The sequence below is a fragment of the Misgurnus anguillicaudatus genome, chromosome 7 (assembly GCF_027580225.2).
Source record: "Misgurnus anguillicaudatus chromosome 7, ASM2758022v2, whole genome shotgun sequence".
NCBI lineage: Eukaryota > Metazoa > Chordata > Actinopteri > Cypriniformes > Cobitidae > Misgurnus > Misgurnus anguillicaudatus.
In genome coordinates, this window is record NC_073343.2 from 39,709,722 (window position 1) to 39,736,840 (window position 27,119).

General features: G+C 38.7%; 1 protein-coding gene across 2 annotated transcripts in view; it reads left to right on the forward strand.

Moving 5' to 3' along the window:
- The window catches only part of akap6 (A kinase (PRKA) anchor protein 6), a 167,901-nt gene extending 149,912 nt beyond the window's left edge, over positions 1–17,989 (forward strand). For both annotated transcript variants that reach the window (XM_055171832.2, XM_055171831.2), the window contains exons 13-15: positions 6,547–9,516; positions 13,337–13,456; positions 17,058–17,989. In XM_055171832.2, the coding sequence (XP_055027807.2) occupies positions 6,547–9,516; positions 13,337–13,456; positions 17,058–17,099 (3,132 nt within the window). In that variant the 3' untranslated portion in view covers positions 17,100–17,989. The remainder of the gene's footprint in view (positions 1–6,546; positions 9,517–13,336; positions 13,457–17,057) is intronic.
- The last annotated feature ends 9,130 nt before the right edge of the window (positions 17,990–27,119 follow it).

The following is a 27,119-nucleotide window of genomic DNA, read 5'->3' on the forward strand; positions in this document are numbered from 1 at the left end:
TTAGACTCCCATGCACGGTGATGTAGGTGGGCTGTTTTGTGTAGAGATGTCTAGTGTTTGAATGTTTTAAATAGTATACCTCAGTGGCAACTATTTCGGCGTGCGGCCCCCCTTGTGTATGGTGCATCTCTTTGGGCCCCCTTTATGACATAAAACATATTGGGGCGGTTTCCCAGACAGGGATTATCTTAAGCCAGGACTAGACCTGAGTTTAATTGGGAAATATAACTAGTTTTAAGAAACATACCGTACTAAAAACATTACTCATGTGCATTTTGAGGCAAAACAAAGGGCACTGATGTATTTTAAGATATGTCAGTGCAAGTTGTTTTCAGTTTGGACAGCACTTCCAGTTATTTTAGTCTAGGACTAGTCTAATCCCTGTACGGGAAACCGCCCCATTATGTTTAAATTAAAACAAGTATATTCAATTATAATATATTGTGCTGTTGCTTAGTAGCCTCCTTTTTCTGAGGTTTAATTACACAGAATTGATCATAAATTAATGTATTTTATAAAATGGCCCCCAGTTTAAGAACCACTGTAATACCTAGTATGCTGCAATGTCATCCATGCAATGATCTCACTAGTCTAAAAGTTTACATTTGGTAAATAAATGTGTGTTTTGCATTTTAATCTGTTTGGGTAAAAACTTTTGATGGTTCAAAGAAATATTGAGTCAAGAAGGAGATGCTAAATGCTGTCATGTCGTTTGTCACTGTTGCATTTTGGGATTACAACTCCAGTCAAAAGCGCAATATACAGTGCTTTAAGTGGCCCAAAAGAGGTGCCGGTACTCTATTTTTTTTTTTTTTTTTGCTGACTCGACTCCTATATTGCAGGGGTTTTATATTTAGCAGTCAACAGACGACCTTGTAAAAAATAATTAATCCTTTTATAAATTTGTGGATTTGCTTGAGCTATAAATAGCTACTGAACATAAATAAAATGTGCAAAAGGATTTTGATAAAATACAATTAGAAAGAGCTACTTTAGAAAGAGTTTTTTAACATAAATAAAATGTGCAAAAGGTAGATATGTGAGTAAAATTTTCAGCATGGTTAAATGCTAAAACTAGTGGTTCAGATAGAAAAAGCTTGAAAAAAAACTTTAAAATGACACCAAGACCATGTCTATGGGGTCAAGAATAACAAAATACTGGCCATTTGAAACTCTAATTAAAGTCATTTATTTTGTCCCATTGTTTTCCGGGTGGTAAAACTACTGTGCACGTAGTTCAAATTCATTGAAATTTCGTTTACTTTTAGTTTAGCAATTAAACTAAATGTATATTACAATTTCAAGAATGTTTTCTGCACATTGCCTGAGGAAATCCGAAGTTGCGTCGAGGGGAACCAAACTGAAAGCCGCGACAGCGGAGATTATCACGTACCTTCAAGGCTTGCGTCTGACCTGCAGCTATCATTCTGGCTTGGTGGGGATGTCAGCGAGTCCTCTGATTCTGACGGCGTTCTTTTACTACTCAGAGTCTAAAACAAGGAGGGCATATTACGTGTTCATTGTATTTTCATTTTAACCGAGCAGCTATGGTTGCGCGTTTCACACACAAACACACACCTCTCCAGGAGCACGTTGACACTGACTGAAGGACGCATGCGCTTTTAACTTGTAAACGCAAGGGTGTATGGGTAATGTAGTCTCTGCTCTCGGTGGAACGAATTAGGAAGTGTACATTAAGGGCGCTCTGAAAAGCGGCAGCGCAGCCAAATTATTAAATTAAACCTCTGATTTTTAAACAAATGAGCGTTCCGGTACGCTAAAAGCACGTTCTGGGCGCACGTAGAGGTGGTGGTACGCTCAAGAGCTATTTTTAGAAGTGGCGGTACTGAGTACCGGGGCGTTCCGGCCCACTTAAAGCACTGGCAATATAAATATTTACATCTATTCCGGGATCTTATTTTTAGTATTACTTTTTATTGAAATCAATTTTTATAGCGCTTGTTACAATTTTGCATCGTAAGTAAACACTTGGGATGCACCGATACTAAATTTCTGTGCCGATACCAATATTCAGTTACTTAGAATGACATCTGCCAATAGCGATGGATATCGACAGTTTTTCTTTTTACTTCTTTCAAATTATGATCCTAAGGGCCAGATTTACTAAACGGGGCAAATTAGTGTAAAGGTAATATCTGCGTGTTATTTACTAAAAACAGACGCAACAGCTGATTTCTATAATGACTAACGCAATCTACTAAGAGCAGTACAAATTAGTTCAGGGTCACAAATAAGCAGAGCTGATGAGGTGCGGGTGATCTACTAATGCCTGATGTGCTTGAGTTCAGCACCATGAACATCACAGCTAACGAAGCCACAGGACACTGAAAAGTAGAGGTTTACAATAGGTTAACAACACCTGGTATTGTGTGACTTCTCCTAGTGACTCCTCTTTTACTTCGATCAGATACAATTTTAGCCATTTCAAGCGCAAAATGATTTAAGACATGCTTTTTTCAGCGTTAAAGGGCCCTTAACCTAGGTGTTTTCAGCAATAGAAAAATAGTCGCTGGTATCCTCAGAATCTGTCTGTAACGTTTCAGCTCAAAATACACCACAAATCTTTCATTATACGATGATGAACATGGCCATTTGTGGCTGTTTTTGTGTGGGTCTTAAATGCAAAGAAAGCTTCTGTTCCCCTCCCTGTATGCAAAGAAGGAGGTAGAGCGTTTACAACTACATCAAAACATGTGTCTCTGGGAAAAAGTTGAACTAGGCGCTCATAAGGCGGAGTCTGTGAGCGGTTATGGGTGGGGCGTAATCAATGTGACATCACATTGATAGGGGACCCCCAGCAGCCTGTTTTGTGTGACTGCTGCGGTTTAAAGGAGATTACACAAAGAAGAATAGATGCATTTGTATAATAACAGGATGTTTTTGCACACACATTGGCGAGTCATGTTCTGCTAGAAACACATTTTTTAGGTTAGGGGGGCTTTAAATAATGGCGCAAAAATAGTAATAACACATGCACAAACATTAGTAAATCGCGTTGCATGAATAATTAAAACAATCTTCTCCCATAAATTTAGCATCTTAAAGGGGAACTCCTAGAAATGTATATGCAATAAGATCAGTCACAAAAATAACTAGACCACACCTTTTCAGTCATTATTTAACCTGATAAGGAACACTGTGCCGTACACGGGACACCCCCTCCCTTGCACGTGACGCTGCATTACGTCATTGTAACTTTGAAGCATTAAAGCTTCTAAATATACAGTCATGCGGCACATCATTGTAAAGCTTAGACTTTCGGGATTCCATTAAGGGCACACACAAAGCATAATATGATTTTTGTTAGTTACCTGAACCGGGCGGCGCCGATTTAGGATATTTACTTACCTTCAAAATCTTCCCTTTATCCGCTTCAGTGAAATTGTCCAAAACAAATTGTTCATAAATCCCCAAAAGTCCAAGTAAATGGAATAGCCTTTTAATCCAAAAAGATTTGTTCATCTCACAATCTTGATGTTTCTGACCGAATTACGTTATAAATAGTGTATACAATTAGTTCACTAATGGACATTCGTTCGAATCTCACTTTTCATTCACGATTTATAATGAATATATTCAGATGTCACATTTATTGTGCAACGCCTGAGGAACAAATACGCCCCCTTGTGGAATTTCAGCCGTTCCATAAGAGGCTACCAGCAAAATGATTTATTTATTTATTTTTCTTTTTTTAAGTTTGCGCTGGTAGGAAATTTGGCCCTAAATCTTAGATATGCAAAGCCTTCAAACTGCAATTCTGTTGTCATTGTCACCCAAATAATATCTAAATAATCACACAGTGTAGGTTTGGATGGGTTTTTCTGCCCGTTTTTTTCTGCCGTGATCATCTGGGTGATTCTCACGAAAACTTGGTTTTAAACATGTCAAGCATGAAAATGTAAAAATTGCTTAAATTTACTTTTTTTCCCACCAGACATTGAAAAACAAAGTCTGGAGTAAATGGGAACATTAATTTTAAAACTTTTACTTATCATTTAACACTTTTTGTAACATAATTAAAAAAATTAGTCCTAAAAAATCTCATTACCGCAACAGTCAGAAAACATCAACACTGACATATTTTCAAAATGACATGACAAACATGAAAGAACATAATTTGGAGATTCTGCACATGCATTTAAAATCAAAGTATTATGCTTCTATTAATTAAATTAACATTTAATAAGCATCTGTTGCGGTAATGATAATCAAAATGTCGTGTAAGCATTCTGACAAGACAATATTTCAAATTAACTGTAAAAAAATGATCTTACCTGGTAGCCATCTTGAAGTAACTGGTCCATGTGCTTGGTCACTCAAAATCAAACTTTATTAAAATTCTGTATGTGTGCTTAAACTGTTCTCAAAAAGTGTTGCGGAGGATGAGAACATCAGGCATGGACACATCATTTTCCAAATTTTTCTTCATTATTATTATACATGAATATTCAGTAAATATTTTTTCTGTCATCTCAAGTAGTCTAGCAAAACATCTATTTATTTTTTTTCTTAATATTTTTGTGTTAATTTGATTAAATTACAACATAACGCATGTTCAAACACAGCCGGACACATTGCGGTAATGAGAATTTCAGCAGAAAATGAGATAAAATTTACAATTATAAATTCTTATGTTGAAATCATACATTGTGCAAGGTAAAACACAGTATTGTGTTAATTCTGATGCTTTTTAATGTTACTATATTACAATATATTTAAAGCTAAAATCATTAGTGTCGTGGTGTTTCAATGGTTTCGTGAGAATCACCCATCCACTGTTTTTAAACAATAGGCCGATGTCTGATAGTGGGAAAATTTTGCTTTTATCTGCCAATACTGATCATAGGACGATACAACAGTGCATTCCTATATTAGTAAAGACAGAAGAGACATAAGAGAAAACCTTTCTTAATTTATTTGGTATTATTGCAATTTTTTTTTCATTTTGTTTCAGTCTTCTACAGTGTAAAATATGGCCACGTTTTAATTTGAAAGGACAGCCTATTTGTCATGTTCTCATTTAATCTACTGTTTGCCGTGTATGCTAAGGAAACAGTCTATAGTATGACCATATCTTAAAGCTGAAATATACACTGCTGGTACTATAGAGCAGAATAGCTGTAAAAGCACAATAAGTATGATCTATAAGAGGCCACATATTATTCTTGAATACACAGAGAAATAGGACGGTGGCTGGATTCGTTCCCCAGATACTCACTGTAGTGTGATCTCAATCGATTACAGAGGTTGCCAGAAATAACTGTTCCTAATATAATGAGTAAACCGCGATATAATAGCATAATCTCGTGTCTGCATCCCACAATTAAAGGGAGAAAATTGTCTCGAGGGCCAGAATCCACATGGCCATTATAGCATAACATAACATGTGCATATGTTTACAGCGGTATAAAAAGACTTCCCGTGCTTAAAACGGAACCCTTAACTCGTTTCTTTATTGTGTGTGCGAGACCGTTACAGTGCGTGTTAACAGTGAAGCGGGTCGAGGGCCAGACTTCGCCTTTTGTCATGTAGATGTTGTGCATTCCTGCATGGCAGCAGTTGGGCTCTGGGGAGGCGCGCAGAAAAGCCCGGCAACCTGTTTGTGAACGTCCACTCACTTACACGGGAAGACAAATGACTCGCCCCTCGCACAGGCTGACCTTGCGGGCCTGAAGTGCAATTTCACTTTTTGCGGGCGCGAAACAGAGGAAAAGAAAAATAATGGGGAGAGTTTGTTTTTATAAATACAGTACACTTTGTGAAATGATAAAATAGCTGACTGTTGAATGCTTCAGGAGGCCTTGTTCACCAGGAGTCGCAAATGGTTTTCCGGTGGTTAATCTTTCATGGGTTTCTGGAAGTTTTTTTTTGTCAGGATATCATGGGTTTGGTTTGAAGGTCACTGTAGGTACCCTATGGTTTTAATATTAGCTTTAACTTTTTTCAGTACCAGTAAGAGTGGTAAGCTTTCGTATAAATAATAAATTAGCAGTGACTCCATTCATCCCGAAAATCCCTTACAATACTGGACTGCCTTAATCTCCATTAATATAACAAAACGAATGACTTTTGTAATGGCATAGCTGAACATGGTATTTAGTCAATGTGATTAAACTGTTATGTGGTCCGACTGGGGTACAAATGTTAGCTGAGGTGGCTTACTGAAACTATTTTTATTGGATTAAACTGATTGATTGTTCTCACAGTTGGAGTATTTTTCATGCGCTGGCGATCCAAGGCTTTGCATTAGTGTTTCCCACATCAGCAGAAAGAGAATTAACAGAGATCTAATAAAAATTCATTATAGGGGATATATGACATACAAAGCAAGTGTTACATTTGCCAGTTTATTATTAGATTAATGAGATAAAGAGGATCAAATAAATAGACTGTCTTTCTGCATGAACAACAAGTTCTGTACAGAAATTTGCATTTAATCTCATTAAAAGTTGAGGCTGGTTGATTTCAGGGCTGTTACGAAAATAACTTTACCCCCTCAATGACACGTTTTTGTATCCGCTGCAGGTCCCGGGAAACCTGATTGAACCTTCACTCATGGACCTTCATGGCCAGACTGAAGACTCCTGGGAATGGGATGAGATGGACATGACCATTGGCGACGAGACGCAGGAGTTAAACGCTGAATCTGAAATGCACCCCGATTCCCCAACGGAGCCGACGGCGTTGTCCCCAAATGACAGACGGAGCAGTGCAACCTTCAACACGATGGAGGAGGAGAATGCCACATCATCTCGTGTTTATCAAGTGTATAGTCTGCATGAAGTAGAATTCTACCATCAACCCCAATATCAACACAAATCATCTTCAACCAAAGTTCAGCAGCCTCTTTTGAAGAGCTTGAGCGTGGACTCCTCTTTCTCCTCTGCTGAATCCCTGCCTGATATCCTGGGAGAACTGCTAAAGGGGAATCGTGAGTCGGCCAGGAGATCGGAGAGCGAAAGTGGGATAGTGAGCGAAGGAGACACAGAGACCACCGGTAACTCTGAGGTTTGCCTGCTCTTACAAAGTGATGATCCAAAGGTGTGCGTTACTTTAACTCCACCCACGGTTGAAGACTCAGTAAATGAAGACAGAGTCTCAGATGAAGTCATAGACAGGGTTTTGGAGCGTGCTAATAAGTGTGTAGAATATGGAGACAGTCTCACCATTGGGAAGAGAGACCAGCGATTGCACATGATGAGGAAGAAGAGGGAGGAGTGTAGAGAGAATAGGAAGAAACAATTCATTGATGACCATAGCATAAATCCTGACAACTACAACACAAAAGATGATCAAAGGCTAATCATAGAGAAAAAGCTCAGAAAGGAGTTTGCACAACTGTCCCAGGGTTCCTCCCTTGATTCCCTTTATGCAGTTGGAGAGTTATTTCCATCGAGCAAAGAGGCACTTACTCGTAGCACATCCCTGGAAAGCTGGCTTTCTCCGTGTAAGAGCATGGAGGACGACGGTAGCAGGGAAAGCCTAAGGGACAATGGATCGTCTGTGGAGTCCACAGGGGAGCTCAGCAGGAGAACTTTGGAACTGTTAAAGCGCCTTGAAAACATCCAGAACCCTCTTGCGCAGAAGATGACGCGGAGCATCTCTGACGTAACGCTCCAGAACAGCTGGCTGTGGCGTGGACAACGCTCCGCCGGTGCTCCATCCTCTATTAACGAGAGCTCTGCAGCCTCTCTGACAGAGCTGAGCAGCACCGAAGACTCTTCTGTGGCATCCGAAGACCTCGCCGTGCAAATGAACCGCCGCGTTGCCGCCGAATCGAATGCATCCTTTCGGAAGCATTGCCGTGGCCAGCAACAAAATGAAGAGGGAGACGCGAGCATCAGTATGGTTGTCAACGTGTCTTGCACTTCAGCCTGTACAGATGATGAGGAAGACAGCGACCTTCTTTCGAGTTCTACTCTGACTCTTACTGAGGAAGAGCTTGGTATTAAAGACGACGACTCGAGTGTCACCTCAGAGGAAGAGTACATTGAAGGCCCCTTTGGGTTGGACTATACAAAGGGCGAGTTTCAGAGCTGGATAAAACCTAGATTCTCTCAGTGCAGAGAGAAAAATGAGGCAGATCTTGTGGATGAACTGCAGTGTGGCACCCTGTCTAAAGAAATTCCCATCAAAACCGCCAACGACCGACAGTTTCTCAGCCGGTCAGCGCTGAAACTCTTGGAAGCTGACACTAATGCTAAAAATGAGAGCCTTAATCAAAAGGATGTGGGCAAGGACGCCACCAGGAGCTACATCAGTCGATTTGCGGACGACATGGAGAATGGAAATGTTGAGAGCGTTCAAAGCAAAGGAAAGGATGAAGATCTGAATGAAGAGCTGCTAAGGGAGGAGGGAAGTTTACTTACCCGGAAGGGCGAGTCATTTAAAGGCTATTACATGACAGATGGTGTAAACGTCATCAAAAGTGATACGTTTACCACCACCACTCCGTCCTCTTGCGAACAGCTTAGCTTGAATTCCAAAGAGTTATCGCTGGATGTGCAGCTAAAAGGAGAGCTTCCCTGTCACAATTCTCAACGTCCTTCCCCATCCATCTCCCCAGCGGAGGAGTGCTCCGGATTGGCAGCACATGCTCACAGCCGACAAAAACAGCTTACTGCCTTCCTGAACGACGTCCATGAGAACCATCAGGAATGCACTTCGGATGGCTGCGGCCACCCTGTTTTCGACTCCGAAGAGACGAAAGCCGAAAACGTCCATGACTTTGTGATGGAGATCATTGACATGACATCCGTGGCCCTGAAAACCAAAGAGACGCCGGCTGATCAGCCCGCTGAGGTTTCTAGCCCAACATCTGTGTCTCTGATCAAAGAGAAGGTACTCGAGCACTCCCATAGGTTTATCCACCTGCGCAAAGGGGACTTCTACTCCTATCTGTCACTCTCCTCACACGACAGCGATTGCGGAGAGGTCAGCACTTGCGCGGAGGACAAGAGCACCACTCCGATCTTATCCGGTACGCCAGATATCCGTGACGAAGAGCCGCTCTTCGAGGCCTGCACGGAGGAAGTGTACCTAGGTCCTCCTCTCTGTTACAGCATGTCCATTAACAAACGGCCCACGAGATGCAGCGCCAAACTACCAGAGCTTCTCCAAAGCTCAGATGAATACCAAAAAGCGCATGGTATTTCTCAAGAAAGTGTAGCTGGTAGCCAGCCGGAGTACCGTAATGAGGCTCCTTATCTTAATCCTTTACCATGCGAAACCCCGATAGATACTGTTGAATGTTTTGCAGATACTAAAATGCTTGAATCCAATATTTCCCCTGTAATGACTAAGATAAGAGTCTCTTGCTCCACTACAAATCCTTTAAAAGGGGAAAGCAGCCTTTATATTAATCCCAAAATTAACTGTCCGCTGATAAGGAGAAGTGATAGTGATGAAAGGGCCCAAGCTTCACAGTTGATGAGACACAAGAATGTCGGGAAAGGGCACAGCTCTCTGCAGGAAGTCAAGTCGACTCATAAACAGGTGCGTTTTGACGTTACGCCACTCTCTATCTGCTTGTAATGAGAGCGGTGTGAGTTTCTGCCGAATTCATCTCATTGACTAAATATTTATCAGGGGTTTTTTTTCTATTCATTTTCTTCCCACCCCTCCCCTCAAGTGCTAATGGAAGAAGGATTTGCGGGCGTAGATTTGAAATTTTAAGGTCTACGGAACAGAATAATCATAATCAGTCAGATTATATTATGATTCATAAGCAAGAATGCAGCGAGGATCATTACTTAATTTCATGACTGAATTAGCATGTATTTGTGTTCTTTTTAAGTAGTTTTCGATTTCATTATGCAAACTCTTCTCTGCTGGATTGCAGCTCTGTCTGCAAATCCTGCATTTGACCTTTCATTGGGCGAATTAAGTTCCTACTTTCGAGCTAATCATTGATACTGAAAACAGAGCATTAATGGTTTTATTCATCAATCAGAGTCCAATGTTTTCTTTCGTAATGACATATTGATTTCATTAAAACAGCTAGATAGTTGTTTCATAACAGAAGGGGAACTATTATAATCTTCATCATAACATCCATCTCTCTCTTATTCTGTTTATCTCTCTCTACCATTTTATTTAGTCTGCCTCTCTCCCTATCTTATTTCCCCCTCTCTCTCTTAATTTTTTCCTATTTAATTAGCTATTTATTGGCAAACAACTGTGTGTGCATTGCTAAAGCATGTTTTACTTAGGTATGTAAATTGTAAATAAATTAGGGTTAGGGTTAGGTTAACTAGGGTTAGCCTAACCCTATCCAATAGCAAAATCATACTGCATAGGGAGTATACAGCATGGGTCTTCAACTGGGGGTCCGTGGTGATATAATGCTGCATTCCAGAGCCCATCCAAACCAATGGGACGTGGGACTTATCCTTCGTGAAGTGTACAAGCTCCTACTTCAAAGCGTTCCAGGCAAACAGAAAACATGGACGACCACCGCACTAAGGTTCATGCTAACAGATAATAATGACATAATTTCACACCATAATATAAAAACAAGTTGTGTTAAAATTACAGTGTCTAAAACAACCCAACAAGCAGAAAACTACAGTTTCTAGCCTATTTGTTGAAGCTTTACATCTCACGACACGAGACTCCATGGGCACCGCCATTATCCTCCGACTTAAACTCGATTTATAGTTGTGCATAAGTTCTACGCCGTAGCTATGGCATAGGCTATCCGTAGCCTGTGCGTAGCTCTGCGTAGCCTGACGTGCACATCGCAAATTTTTTAACAGCACGTCAGATCTACGCGGACCGCAAACGCTGTGATTGGTCCACCAGAACCCCTCCCGTCTGATAAAAAAACGTCATAGGTATTTCCGTTTGTGACGGTGAAAACAAAGATGAGCCAAGTTGAGGAGTGATTCACCTCAAACTGCAACAAAAGTCGCTGTTTATTTACTTCCATCATTGCTGGCCTTCTCAAAACATACACAACAAGTTGCTGTTTCTTCTTCATTGTGGGTTCAACTTGCCAAGCTTCTTCTTCTTTGATGATCGCGCTGCTACTGTGATTACACACGTGGACACTGCCTACCAGTGGTCTGCGCGTGTGTTTGAACGTCGACGTAGATGACGACGCAAAAGTATAAATTAAAAACCGACGCGGAACCTACGCCGTCGCGGTTACGCCGTAAGACCTACGCACAACTATAACGAGCCCTTTAATTTGCGAGGTCGGGCGATGTCAAACTCCCCCGAGTGCGCAGGTAGGAGGTTCCACTTCGACAGGCACTTTTCTTAGTTGTAGGTAGGATAAGTCCCACGTCCCACTGGTTTGGATGGGCTCTGGAACGCAGCAGGGGTACTCCAAATATTGTTTTAAAAAAATTCTTTTTTTATAAATAAAATTAGGAATAAAACAAAAAGGCAGTAATAGGCTAATAGTAAATGAACCACAAACAGTTCCCATGTTAAAATCTTGTTTTTAGTCCAATTAAAATGTTATGTAGTATGTTAAAGGTATGTGACTGTTCTGTGTATGCCAAAAATATATTATATATTAATATCTCTGTAACATAATGGTATTATAGGCCTGGCTCAAAATGCTAAATGCATTGGGTGTCCCTGCTCCCCCTCTCTATATATTAAAGGAATAGTCTACTCATTTTCAATATTAAAATATGTTATTACCTTAACTAAGAATTGTTGATACATCCCTCTATCATCTGTGTGCGTGCACGTAAGCGCTGGAGCGCGCTGCGACGCTTCGATAGCATTTAGCTTAGCCCCATTCATTCAATGGTACCATTTAGAGATAAAGTTAGAAGTGACCAAACACATCAACGTTTTTCCTATTTAAGACGAGTAGTTATACGAGCAAGTTTGGTGGTACAAAATAAAACGTAGCGCTTTTCTAAGCGGATTTAAAAGAGGAACTATATTTTATGGCGTAATAGCACTTTTGGGAGTACTTCGACTCGCCTGAAAAGTCCGCGCCCCCTCTCCCTCTCATAATGGGAGAGGGAGGGTGTTACTGCGCCGAGTCGAAGTACTCACAAAAGTGCTATTACTCCATAAAATATAGTTCCTCTTTTAAATCCGCTTAGAAAAGCGCTACGTTTTATTTTGTACCACCAAACTTGCTCGTATAACTACTCGTCTTAAATAGGAAAAACGTTGATGTGTTTGGTCACTTCTAACTTTATCTCTAAATGGTACCATTGAATGAATGGGGCTAAGCTAAATGCTATTGAAGCGTCGCAGTGCGCTCCAGCGCTTACGTGCACGCACACAGATGATAGAGGGATGTATCAACAATTCTTAGTTAAGGTAATAACATATTTTAATATTGAAAATGAGTAGACTATTCCTTTAAGGAAGTGCTTCTCAAACTTTTTGGACGTGCGGCCACAGAGAAAAGTTATGACATTAAACATTCTAAAACTTTAAATTTGAATTAAACAAAACATAAAATATTATACAACGTAGTGCTGTTGGCTAGTAGCCTTATTTTTCTGAGGTTTAATTACGCAGATTTCATGATAAATTAATGTCTTTTATAAAATGTCATAAAACTGGGACCCCCTGGCACCATCCACGACCCCCAGTTTGAGAACCACTGCATTAAGTGGTCCTTGGCCTGAGAAAGGTTGAAGACCTCTAAAACCCCTCTGAAAAAGTGTACAATTGCAATTTCATTGGTGATGCAAAATTAGACAATTTACAGAAACGTTAACAGTAATAAAAATAGCCTGATCTCACAAAATACGTGAGATAATCGCGCATTATTTTGCTTAGTTTTGCGTGTCATTGTCACGCTTTCCACCATTTTACGGGCCCGTGCCACATTTTCTTTTCCGTGTCAGTTTCACGTATTGGTTACTCAACTATCTTTCCCATTTTTAAACCATTGTCACTTCGGTTTGGGGTTAGAAGAAGTTTCTGTTACATAAAATGACATCCTTACCAAACTCTAACCCTAACGTCAGGCGACAATGGTTTAAAAAGCATACAAAAAAAATGTATAAACCAACACTTAAAGTGACATCCTAACGCAAACAGCAACTCTTATCCCCAAACCGAAGCGACAATCGTTTGGAAATAGGAAGAACAGTTGAGTAACAAATACGTGAAACTGACATGGAAAAGAAAGTCGTGGCACGGGCACGTAAAATGGTGGAAATAGGTGACAATACTACGGAAAACTGAGCAAAATAATGCGTGACTATTTCACTGAATTTTGTGAGATCACTCAGGTTGAATAAAAACTAAGTAACAACCCACAAGGATTCAGTTCTAGAAAGGAACATTTATTAAACTTTCTCTTTGTTTGTCTGTTTCTCTCTCTCAGCTTGCAAGGTCAGAGACCAGCAGCGATGTCGCGCTGGGCCGCAGGGCTCAGATCAGCGCTCCGCAGACAAATAGCTCATCTGCAGGAAGGGTTGGAGTCAGCAGTAGGCCTCAGGTCAAGGTAGGTGCTATAGGACTCGCTTCAACAAACACAAGCTCTCCTTCTCAGCCGCTTGTAAAAAAACAGCCGCCGGGTCTTTTCCACGTCGAGCGTTACATCGCAAACAACCTCATTTGTCCACCGCGCCTCGTACCGCAAGTTAGTACCGCGTTTCGAAACGGGCCCGTTTTGTCTTTCTCCATTGTGAAATTCAGCTCGATACAAACCCAAAGGCTTGCCGGGCGATGACGCAAATGCCCGTTCTGGGCTTGACGGTGTTATGGTTTAAATTATAGGACACTTTACATTGTACAGTGATGACACACTTACCAGTAAATTGGTTTGAAAGGCAGTCATTATGTAACACGGGCTGTGTATCCAGTGGACTCGGCCTTTGAATTGTCATCCAGTTTTTTTGCGCTTTTCTTTCTCGACAGAAGAACTGTGCCCTCATCAGAGTGCTGCCGAAATAATGAATGTGTGTTGCTCTGCAATCATTTCTCCTGATGAATAGCATGTACAACAGATGGAAAACTTAAAGAGCTGCTGTCTTACTCTCTCGCTAAAGTCCCGAACGCAGGAACACATTGAAATCGGGCAGCTAATACAAATGATGTGTGCAACCGTGGCAAACATAAATGATCTAATGCTAATAGTGATATGATCCGAAGTAAAGGTCGTCTTGAATAATGTTGGTCGTGTGTTTCAGCAGATGCCTGAGGCTTTAGGGACACAGCAAACGGCAGGGAGCACAAACTATCTGTCTCTCAACGGCACACACTATCATATCAGCCCTGTGGCTGTTCTGGGTTCAGTACACAGTCAAATGTACCGCATGACACAGAGTGGACCGGGACCAAACAAACTAACAAAGAAAATATGTTGTTTAACGGTAGATCATCATACAACTCCATCTGTTTATCTGCGTGAATCTCACAAACTTATTAAGGAAATATCTGAGTCTCATTTCTATCTCATACACTGAAAAAAATGATTCATTGAATTTAATCAATTTTTTTAAGGTAAGTGGTTGCAATCAATTTATTTAAGCTACATTTAAACAAAAAAGATTAGTAGCGTAAAATAAAATATAAAACTTTTGTTTAAATGTAACTTAAATAAATTGATTGCAACCACTTACCTTAAAAAAAATTATTAAATTCAATTAATAATTTTTTTCAGTGTAATAATCAAAAGAAAGAAAATAGGAAATTACTTTGGGTTTTTTTTCATTTGAAGGAAGCATATTTCCTCCTACTGAATGGCAGTAGCTTATTGTAAAGTATGTTAAATGTCATATGCTGTAAAAAAAAATTGTTGGTTCAACTTAAAAAAGTAAGTTACCAGGTTGCCTTAAAATGTTAAGTTAATTCAACTTAAAAATTAGTTGACTCAAACAAATTGTGTGAAAATTAGGGCTGTCAATCGATTAAACTAATTGAATCTAGATTAATGCATTTAATTGATCGTGATTAATCTCACATTTTTATATGTTCTATATTTACCTTAATTGAACATTTGTCAAGTTTTTGATACTCTAATCAACATGGACGTGGACAAATATGGATGCTTTATGCAAATGTATGTTTATTATTATTGAAAGAGTCAGCAAAAATCATTTTGAAAAAAAAATGTTAAGGTTCAAAAACAAAATCACCACATCCATACTTTAAAATCAATGATAAAACTAATAGATTTGGCACACACAAAGTCAAAAACAATATCAATACATGTTAAACTTTTTTATTTCTTTTAATGTTTGACATTGAGACAGACAGCTTTAAGATCTACTGTAATGCAAGGATCTAATGTTACACATCAGATATTTTCCCCAACAGTTTATCAAACATTTACTAACAGATTTAAAACTGTAATTCTGTATTATGTCGATTAATTGTCTTTTTTACTGCTTTGATATTTAATTCTCATACATTTTTTGTTTGAGAATTAAATATCAATATATATTCCTTTAATAAACTAATTAGTTCTGTTAAAATTAATTTATGTTATTTATCAATTACATTAAATACATTAATTTTGAGAGCCCTAATAAAAATTGTGTAATATTTTTAAGCTAAATTATTTAACATAAAATAGTGAGTTACCTGGTTGTAATTTTGAGTTCATTCAACTTAAAAATATTAGTTTAAAAATATTAGTAGTGATATTTAATTCTCATACATTTTTTGTTTGTTCATGAAATAATTTACACACTTTGTTGTGATTATTTAAATTAAATATTTAATAAAATTAAATAAGGTTTACCTGGCAGTAAATATTAATTCACATAACAAATAATTAAAAGTGATTATTTAATGCATATATCTTTGCTTCAAAAAATAATTTCCTTCCAGATCCTTAAGAATAGCATCCTTCACTTCCCTAAATTTTGAATTGCTGTTTTGTAAATCTATGTTTTGCCTGACAGTTCATACTACTTATTAAAGCTTTGCAACATTTCTTTAAATGCAGTTATTTCCACTGTATTGAATGGCTTTGCAATGTATTGCGTTACACTGTCAGGTAAGGAGCGCCATCTTATACGGTCTCGTTTATACAGGTGCTGCAGCTCCCCCTTGTGTTTTTTAAACAGATGTGCAATCATTGCGGTGATATAAAATCATCGCGATGAGGTCAAACAATCGCAACGAGACGATTATTTAATCATTGTGACACCCCTAATGTGTCGCACGCCGGTGTGCATGCTTCAGATGTGTCAGTCAGCGCGAGGGAAATACACATTCCGTTAATCGCACATTAAAGGAATAGTCTACTCATTTTCAATAATAAAATATGTTATTAACTTAAATAAGAATTCTTGATACATCCCTCTATCATCTGTGTGTGTGCACGTGGGCGCTGGAGCGCGCTGCGGCGCTTCGATGGCATTTGGCTTGGCCCCATTCATTCAATGGTGCCATTTGGAGATGGAGTTGGAGGTGGCCAGGCACGTCAACGTTTTTCCTATTTAAGACGAGTAGTTATACGAGCAAGTTTGGTGGTACAAAATAAAACGTAGCGCTTTTCTAACCGGATTTAAAAGAGGAGCTACATTTTATGGCTTAATAGCACTTTTGGGAGTACTTCGACTCGGCGCAGTAACACTCTCCCTCTCCCATTATGAGAGTGAGAAGGGGAGCGGACTTTTCAGGCGAAAAGTGCTATTATGCCATAAAATATAGTTCCTCTTTTAAATCCGCTTAGAAAAGCGCTACGTTTTATTTTGTACCACCAAACTTGCTCGTATAACTACTCGTCTTAAATAGGAAAAACGTTGATGTGTTTGGTCACTTCTAACTTTATCTCTAAATGGTACCATTGAATGAATGAGGCTAAGCTAAATGCTATCGAAGCGTCGCAGCGCGCTCCAGCGCTTACGTGTACGCACACAGATGATAGAGGGATGTATCAACAATTCTTAGTTCAGGTAATAACATAGTTTAATATTGAAAATGAGTAGACTTTTAGGTGAAGTTTTTAGGTGTTACCAATTGAAGTAACTTTTTAGGTTGAACCAACTTTTCACTTTTTACAGTGTTCATTGTTGTCCATTTTTTCTTATCTCTTTAGTGCCTATGAAAAGTATTTAACTCTACAAATCTGTTGTTGTTTTTTCTTCTAGAGATTCTCTGGAACTCTAGCCACGTCTGTGTGTAAACCCTGAGCTCTTCTGCACTGTCTGAGGGCTTTCACACCATCCCTTCGTGGTGATTTCGGGGTCTGGATTTTCCACCTACTTTGATGTTAGTGCATGGGCCGCTAGTCTGGCACTTTAGAGACCCTTCCTCCTCACTTTTTCATCCTCTTCCTCCTGGCTGCTTGCTATTTCACCCTGACCTTTATACCCCGGTGACCCAAAGCTCCGCCCTGGACTGAGCTACCTCACCAGTCTTCCGCCATTCAGTACCTACCCTGACACTTTAACACACTCGTGTACAAATAAAACGCTGTCTATCATATATCACATTAGCCTAAGGCTTGTCTAAGCAGGCAACTATTACCTGTTTGCATCCTCAGGGTCAAAGCTGAGGTGTGTTATTAGAGGGTCGCCCCTATCGCTTTGCAGTTTCGAGTGAATAATCAGCTTAGATTCGGACATGTCGTTGTGTTCTTCAAGATCGCTGATGTGGAGGTTACCAAAACTAGCTTCACGTTCCTGTGGGAGCGTCACAGTTTCTATGCAACACGACGATTGTGTGATGTTGTGTGGTTAGTGATCTTTGGCGGTTTGATGCGATATTGTTTTTTTTACTCCCTGAGAATAAAGAAATGTAACATTTTGTGCCTTGCAGTTATTACATGTACATTTGATTAGAAACACTGCTTTTCCCCGTTGTGTGTCTGGTAAATGGTGAGAAAGCAGATGTTGGCAAGGCTGATATTGATGAATGAGCATCTGTAAATATGTATACTGTACGCTCAAACCCTGGTGTATAATGATGTCATATTTACTTCATGTGTTAGTGTACTGTTTGTGTTAGATGGATAAATAGCGTACTGTTAGACTGCATGATAAACTATGTACACTTCCATAAATAAACCTTATTTAATGAATTACGTGGCATTCTTATACTCATCGCTGCTATACAGTATGTTACAGTATCAAAAAGAGGAATTCATGACATTAACCCCTTAAAGTTCCAATGTAATGTGGAAGGAACACTTCATTATTTGACAGAAAACTTTATGACATAAAACAACTAAAAAAGCTAAACATGTCACATATCTTTGGAAAGCTAAGATTCTTGTGATTTGAATGATGTAAATCTTTTTAAGATACAGTCAACACAGCAGGTACAATGCATTAGCTAATATGAACTAACAATGAACAATACATCTACGGCCTTTATTAATCTTTGTTCATGTTAGTTTTAGCATTGCAAATACATTTTTAAATTAGAAGTTGTAATTGTTAACGTTAGTTAATGCACAATGAACTAAAATGAACAATTATATTGGCATTAACTAACACTAACAAAGATTAATAAATTGTTTAAACTAGATATCTTATTGTTAGTTCATGTTAGCTAATGCTTTTAATAATGTTAACATATACAATCTTATTTTAAAGTGTTAACTTTATTATATAGTGCTTTTTCTGTGACCCTGGACCACAAAACAATAGCACGGGTATATTTGTGGCAATAGCCAACAATACATTGTATGGGTCAAAATGATTGATTTATGCCAAAATCTTTAGGATATTAAGTAAAGATCACGTACCATGACGATATTTTGTACATTTCCTAAGGTAAATATATCAAAAATGTATTTATTATTAGTAATATGTGTTGGTAAGGACTTAATTTGGAAAACTTTAAAAAGTAATTTCCCAATATTTAGATTTTTGCACCCTCAGATTCTATATTTTTATATAGTTGTATCTCAGCCAAATAGTGTATATTGTATAAATCTCAATTTAAAAAAAAAATCCTGGTTTTGTGGTCCACGGTCACATTATTACAAGATGCACAACGCTATATATTTTGAAAAGTCACGTCATGTGTATGAAAGAACAGACCCATAGGGGTGATTTCCCAGACAGGGATTAGCTTAAGCCAGCACTAGACCTTAGTTTAATTAGGAAATATAACTAGTTTTAACAAACATGCCTTACTTAACTCGTTTCCCGCCAGACTTTTTTTGAAAAGTTGCCCACCAGCATTTTTTGTGATTTCCACAAACGTTTCACAAAATGCCTTCCAGGAAAATTATCTTCTAAAAAATATATAAACATACATATCAAATAAAAGAACAGACACAGACAAATAATAACAAACAAATAAAATGAAAAAAAAAGTTTAATCCTATCTATATCTTTTTTCTCTGCTTATAAACTCTTAAATGTGTATTTGCCTTAAAAAATACTATTTTTTAGCAAGAAGCTGAAATAATTGCATTTTTGTAATAAATTTGTTAGAGATCAGATTCAGAGCGATTATCAAAACATACACAGAGTTTAAAATTAGTAAATATTTTTTTGCTTCCGTTTTTTTTATAAATTGGGTAAGTCTGGGCTATCTAGTGGATAATTGCGGTAATACCGATTACCCTAAAAACTCATCAGGAACAGGAACACTTTTTTATGCAAATGTTTTCTCTTAATTGACGAGATAACTTGTCAATGGCGGGGAAAGAGTTAAAACATTACTCGTGTGTGCATTTTAAAAAGTTGCCCACCAGCATTTTTTGTGATTTCCACAAACGTTTCACAAAATGCCTTCCAGGAAAATTATCTTCTAAAAAATATATAAACATACATATCAAATAAAATAACATACACAGACACAGACAAATAATAACAAACAAATAAAATGAAAAAAAAAAGGTTTAGTCCTATCTGTATCTTTTTTCTCTGCTTATAAACTCTTAAATATGGGTATTTTTCTTTAAAAAATAAATTTTTTTGTTAGAGATCAGATTCAGAATGATTATCAAAACATACAATGAGTTTAAAATTAGTAAATAATTTTTTGCTTCCATTTTTTTTTATAAATTGGGTAAGTCTGGGCTATCTAGTGCATAATTGCGGTATTACAGATTACCCTTAAAACTCATCAGAAACACTTTTTTAATGGTAATGTTTTCCCTTAATTAACGAGATAACTTGTCAATGGTGGGGAAAGAGTTAAAAAGTTCCTTGTGTGCATTTTGAGACAAACTAAGGGCATCGATGTATTTTAAGATATGTCACTGTAAGTTGTTTTCAGTTTGGACAGCTCTTACATTTATTTTAGTCTAATCCCTGTCCGGGAAACCGCCCCATAGTGTTTACCTGGACAGTACGTTTAATTTCACCATGCTTTATGATGGAACCCCATATTACAATTTTCAAAGTAATGCAATACTTTTATCATGTACAGTATAATACTGTTCAAGCTTCCTTTTGAGTGCCCTACTGTTGCTATGGTTACCTGTCTTCATTTGTTGCCAGGAAAATTTGCATTCAAACTAATTTAAAATGAAACAGATTTACAAATACATTACAAGTTGTCGATTTATAATCTAACACGTACAATGAAATCAACTTTTCATTTTGGTTTTCTTGAGGATTATTTGGCAGAACTTTAAAAACAACACTTTTCCCATCACAACATGCTGTAGATGCAGACACAGTGTTCTTAAAGCAGAGCGTGAGCATGCAAACAGACATCAAGCGGTTATTTTTATGGCTAATACGCTGTTTACAGGAAGTCCTGATGACTCTGAAGATTGCGTGATGGGCCCTCAGAGATTCAGATATACAGTGGCATCGGAAACCTCTGGAACTCATCGACGGCCAATCAAGCGCTCTCCTGATTGCGGCGTTGCGGTCTGATGATACGCTCTCTGCTATAATCGCCCATCGGCTCCTGCAGGAGATGCCTGTTTGTTGATGATGAGTGAGCGCCTGCACCGGAACAAAATCAGTCGCTGGGAATGAAAGGCGAGAGAGGATTTGTCTGGTTGCTTATGAAATTGAGGACAGTGTTTGTGGGTGTGAGGAACAGCACTGGACAACACTGTTTATAATCGCATGATTGCCATATTTATGGCAGGATTTCTTCTGAAAAATGGAACAGCAATCATTTTCTTTGTTAAGACCTCTAAATGGTTTTCATTTCATACTGTATGCTTACATATTTAGGCTTAAACAATAGAGTAGTTCGGATTTTTACTTGCCAAAATAGTAACTGGTCCCAAAAGAAATATTTATATAGTTTAAATTTATGACTTATAATGCATATTTGGTTTTATCAATGAAGCCATCATCAAATTAAAAAAAACCCTCATTGACAATAACACAAATGCACATATGCGATAAAAAGGTTTTAAAACAACAATAGAAACTCTATGGACCCCTATTAAATCTGAAAGTCGTGTTCATATTTAAAATAAGGTTTTGGCACTGAAAGTTGGCATTGATAAATTAGGATGGAAATGAATTCTTACACCGTCTTCAAAACATTGCATGGTGAACAAATTATGCCTCTTTTGGCAATTAACAGGACATTTTTGTTTGAAATGAAAATGGCTTTAAAGGTAGTAAAGGTCATGTGTATCGAAGCATGGTGGCTTTGCAATTACAGCCAGGCTGAATGTTGATTTGAAGGCATAGATGGAAAATTAAAAAGTTGAAGTCTCTTTGTTGAAAAGATCGCTGTTGATTATATGACATTAAGTGACAAAGAAGACAAGTTTCGGGTGATTTTTTCCACGTATAAGTTTAAGGGAGATTAAAGAGTCAAGAGTGTGACCTTCAAAATGTCAGAAGTGCCTTTTAGTTTAGACACTAACAGAAATCTTTATGCTTTAACGATTTCAATTTTCATCTAAAATATATGAAGCTTGTATACTTGCACGCTCTCCATTGAAATGCATTTAGACAAATCGGCATTTCTTTACCTTTTATATTATTTTTTTTAAACCATATGTCATTGTAAACACATCTGCACTGACATGGCAGTCTAAATGCTCTGTAGAAAGTTTGATGTGAAGACGCAATATTACATGTGGCATGTCACCATAACACAGACTTATATATCAAGAGACACTTGACAGAATGTCTATACATCACTAGCTTTTATGTTTCCCAGTAATCACGGGCTTTTGAAAGACAGCGGGGGGAATGCATTCAAAGCCATCTAATGCAAAGCTAACTGCTTGTGCCAATATAAAAGCATTTATAGTTTATTATTTCATAAAAGCACAAAATTTGATTTGTTTCTTAAGAGTAACACTCTGTGATAAAAATGCAACTAATATTAGTTTGCAAACCTCAATTTTACTTTGAAATCCTACACTGTAGATGAGTTTGTTCTGCTGGGTTTTTAAAAAGATTTTTGTGTTTTTTTCTGAACAGAGATGTTGAATGTTCTTGCATACATTAGGATGATTAATCTTTAACCAGTGAATCATTTACTGGACAATATGATTGCATTAGAACTAGGGATACACCGATATATCAACCTATAATCAGTATTGGCAGATAAAAGTCATTTTTCCCACTATTGGACACAACACACGAGGGCGCACGATGCAAAGATCGTCACAACGTGTATTTTGTCCGTGATGTGTGGGGTTTGTCATTTCAAAATATGTGTTTGGCACGTCATGTAAACCATGTGCATCACACCTCTTGTCAAGATAAGTGGGTTCACACCAGCCGCGTTTGAGGCATCAATTTTTACGCCAAAGTTCAAATTTTTCAACTCACGCATTTCTCGCAGCAAACTAGACGTGTGAATTTGTGTCTGTCGTGCTAAACGCCTCATTCGCGCTTGCAAGACCTCCAGACGCGCGTCAACGCGTCTTTACATTGACTTAACATTGAAATCACTTGCGCTTGACGCCTCTACCGCGGCTGATCTGAACGCAGCATAAAGGTTTTATGATAAAAGTGACGCTCGCATTTGGCAGATACTCGCTTAATGTCACGTGTAATCAGAATTTAGTGTTAAGTTAGCGTCTTGCGAGTATTTTGTGAACATGATGTGTGTGGTTCGTCATTTCAAAATATGTGTTTGGCACGTCATGTGAACCATGTGCATCACGCGTTTTGTCAAGATAAATGCCTGCTGCACACGCGTCTAAATGTGAGTTTACACCAACCGTGTTTGAGGCATCAAATTCGCGTCTAGTTTGCCGCTTGAACATTTTGAGTACCTCGCTTCATTTGCGTGTGAAAGCCGCGTGTGAAATTCTAGTCGTTTAGACATTCACACAGAAATTTGCCTCATGGGAGGGGCTTCTGCGACTCCACTCGCTTCCTGTAATCACGTCACTACTAGAGCAAGCTCCTGATTGGTTAACACGGCGTGTTTTTCTGCCAAAGTTCAGATTTTTCAACTCACGCGCTTCACGCGGCAACGCTCAATTCGCGCCATTCGCACAAACTAGACACGTGAATGAGGTGGAATTGCGTGTATCGCGCTAAACGCCTCATTCACGCTGCAAAAACCTCCACTCTCGCGTTTCCCAGATACTCGCTTAATGTTATGTGTAGTCAGAATTTAGTGTTAAGTTAGCGTCTTGCGAGTATTTTGTGAACGTGATGTGTGTGGTTCGTAATTTCAAAATATGTGTTCGGCGCGTCATGTGAACCATGTGCATCACGCGTCTTGTCAAGATAAGTGCCTGCTGCACACGCGTCTAACTGTGGGTTCACACCAGCCGCGTTTGAGGCGTCAAATTTGCGTCTACCGCGTCCAGTTTGCCGCTTGAACATTTTGTGTTTACTCGCTTGATTTGCGTGTGAAAGCTGCGCGTAAAATTCTAGTCATCGAGACATTCAAGTAAAGATTCGCGTATTGGGAGGGCCTTCTGCGACTCCGCTCGCTTCCTGTAATCATGTCACTACTAGAGCAAGCTCCTGATGGGTTAACGCAGCGCGTTTTTCAACTCGCGCGTTTCTCGTGGCAACGCGCAATTCGCGCCATTCGCACGAATTAGATGCATGAATGTGGCGGAATCGCATGTACAACGCAGCGCTAAACGCCTCATTTGTGCCGCAAGACCTTCAGACGCGCGTCAACGCGTCTTTACATTGACTTACATTGAAATCACTCACCCTTGACGCCTCTACCGCGGCTGGTCTGAACGCAGCCAGAGGCGTCATGCCCATTCAAACTAAGGGGGCACGTGCCCCCTTGGTTTTTTTGAGCCAATGGATTTTGCATCCAACCTCAAAATCAAATAAGCGTCCATTAATCTGTTATTTGACTTTTAATCTATTTAATATGCACACTATTATACATTCTGTGCTGCATCCTTGTCTCTTTTTTGAGATTTTCGCCGTTTTGATAATGTTTTGATCATGTTACATAACTTTTATTCTGGCGGCAGCAGGCTGCAGTCAGCGCAGTCGCAGACGTCATCAGCTTCTGGGCGCGCTCACGAGCTCTCTCCTGTTGCTGGCTAGCTGCTGGATTTTGCTATCTGAGGAATTAAAACGTGTTAGAAACGCTCACAACATTTCCAAACCCCAGTACGGTAATGTGCAGTTAACCTCCTCTGTCTAGGAAATGTATGGTTTTAAATGTGACCGTCTCAACGTTATATTAGTAGAGATTCGTAGAGATTCATCTTCTTGGCACAACGCCAAAGTTCGCCAGAGTTCACGCGTGCGCGGAATCTCACATATGAGGTAAAATGTAATGCAAAAATCCGTTCCTCTAATAATTTTATCTAAACATACTTTTTAAAATCATTATTGAACGTTAAAATCAATCACGAGGCTATAGCTTATGTCATTTTCGATGTTTATATACTTTATGGATTTAAAATTACATTAATTTTATATGATAATGCAGTTGTTGTGCAAAATGCATTAATGACACAATTAAACAAGCCATTAAGACTTAAATAAATAAAACATGCCGTTTCAGATGTACAGGTAAATATGATGCAAATGTGTCATTATTCCGATTGAATAGTATTTGATATTAAAGTTAGTCATCACTTTTATTTTGGAGGTTTTTGCATGAAAGCAGGGGTTTTCAGATTGTTAGAAATGTAAGTGCCATGGAAAAGACTGAAAGCTCTATAATATTTCGTTTGATGTCTGTGTAGCCTATGCACAAATTTCTGTGAGCTGTTGACACTGTGCCCCCTTAAAAAAAATTGGTGCATGACGCCCCTGAACGCAGCATAAAGGGTTTATGATAAAAATGATGCTCGTGTTTGCCAGATACTCGCTTAATTTCATGTGTAATCAGAGTGTTAAGATAGTGTCTTTCGAGTATTTTGTGAATGCAAGCATCTATTTTATCACAAACCGTTTCGATGCATGTGCAGCAGGCACTTATTTTAACAAGATGCATAATGGACATGGTTCACATGACGCACCGAACGCACATTTTGGAACGCGCATGACACTCCGAATACATATTTTGAATTTGCGAACAAACTATCGGTATCTGTCGGTATCTATCATATTGGAAGATGTCATTCTAAGTAACTGAATATCTGTATCCAACCTGAACCTGATCTCACGAAAAATTGTATGTATTTTACGAGTTGGCTAATTCGTATCAATTCATACATTCGGACGGTTCTCATAAAAATAAAAACCAAACCGAACCCCTAACCTCGCACCTAACCCCAACATCAAAGGGGTCAAGGCAAATCGTACCAAAACTTACGAAAGTGGTCGTATGAATTAATACAAATTAGCCAACTCGTAAAATATGTAAAATTCTCGTGAGATAGCGTTTGTATCCACACAAGAATTTTGAATGAGTACTTACACATTTTAGCTCTCAACAAGAGCATTGCAAACGGGATGGTGGTAGAAACATCGTCATCTCAGTTACATTCACATGACCGTAGTTTACTGATCATTTAAAATATTAGAGAGTTATATTATCATCTGAATGTGAGCCAAAGTGAGTCGTGCGATAATCCCGCAGTCATCACCAATAACAGGTTTAGAGAGGATGTTAGAGATGTGCGACTGACACAGGTGCTGCCCCTATTAAAACACTCTCCAATGTGCTGAGTTTCTCCTGCGTTATTTGTTGGGGTGAGTAATTGGATTCCAGACGTGTCATCAAAGCATATTAGAAAACAATCCGATGTGAAATCACGAGGCGGGCTAAAAGGCCACGCCGAGCCCACCGTGAAGAATAAACAAAATCCATGATGTCATTTTCCTTTCGCCTTCCCAATCAATCATTTCCATGCTGATTTTTCCCCTGTAATTTCTCGCAAGAAGTTAATTCTTCATTCTCTCTCTCGAGCTACGATTCTCTTCCATAAATGCAGGGATGCAATCTTTCAAAAGCTATTACTGGTTCGGAGAGGTGTGAGAGACGTTTTTGCCGTAGCCTTTAGCCTTTGCTTTTTTAATATAATCTGCTTCATCAATCAGCGTTGGGGAGGAAGAGTCAAATGGAATTTATCTCTGACAGTTGCAGGATAAAAGTATTACATTTCTGTAGCATTTGCATCCACCCACATGTGTTTACACAATATACACACGTACAGTACACAATATCGACACAGAACCTATGATTAATTAGGGAGCCAAGAGAGTTTGCATTATTTCAAATGATCAGATTAAATTAGCGGTGGGACGGTGGCTAAGTGGCCTCACAGGAAGATGGTTCCTGGTTTGAGTCCTGGTTGAGCGAGAAGGCCTTTCTCTGTGGGTTTTGCCTGGTTTCACAGACTAGGCTTCGCTAAAGCCAGGACTAGGCCTTAGTTAAATTAAGACGTTTAAGCATCTTATATAAACATGCCTCAGATGTTACTGTAAAGACACTACTGTTATATAAATCATATTTTAAGATCGGCCAGTGCAAGTTATTTTCAGTTGCGACAGCTCAAACATGTGCTTTAGTCTAGCCTTAAGCCTTGTCTGTCAAACCGGATGCATGTGTCTTAAATTTAAGTTTATCACTTGATGAACTCCACAAGGAGCATTAGATCAAGAACAACACATTACACAACTTATTTCAGACTAGACATTAAAGGAATAGTCTACTCATTTTCAATATTAAAATATGTTATTACCTTAACTAAGAATTGTTGATACATCCCTCTATCATCTGTGTGCGTGCATGTAAGCGCTGGAGCGCGCTGCGACGCTTCGATAGCATTTAGCTTAGCCCCATTCATTCAATGGTACCATTTAGAGATAAAGTTAGAAGTGACCAAACACATCAACGTTTTTCCTATTTAAGACGAGTAGTTATACGAGCAC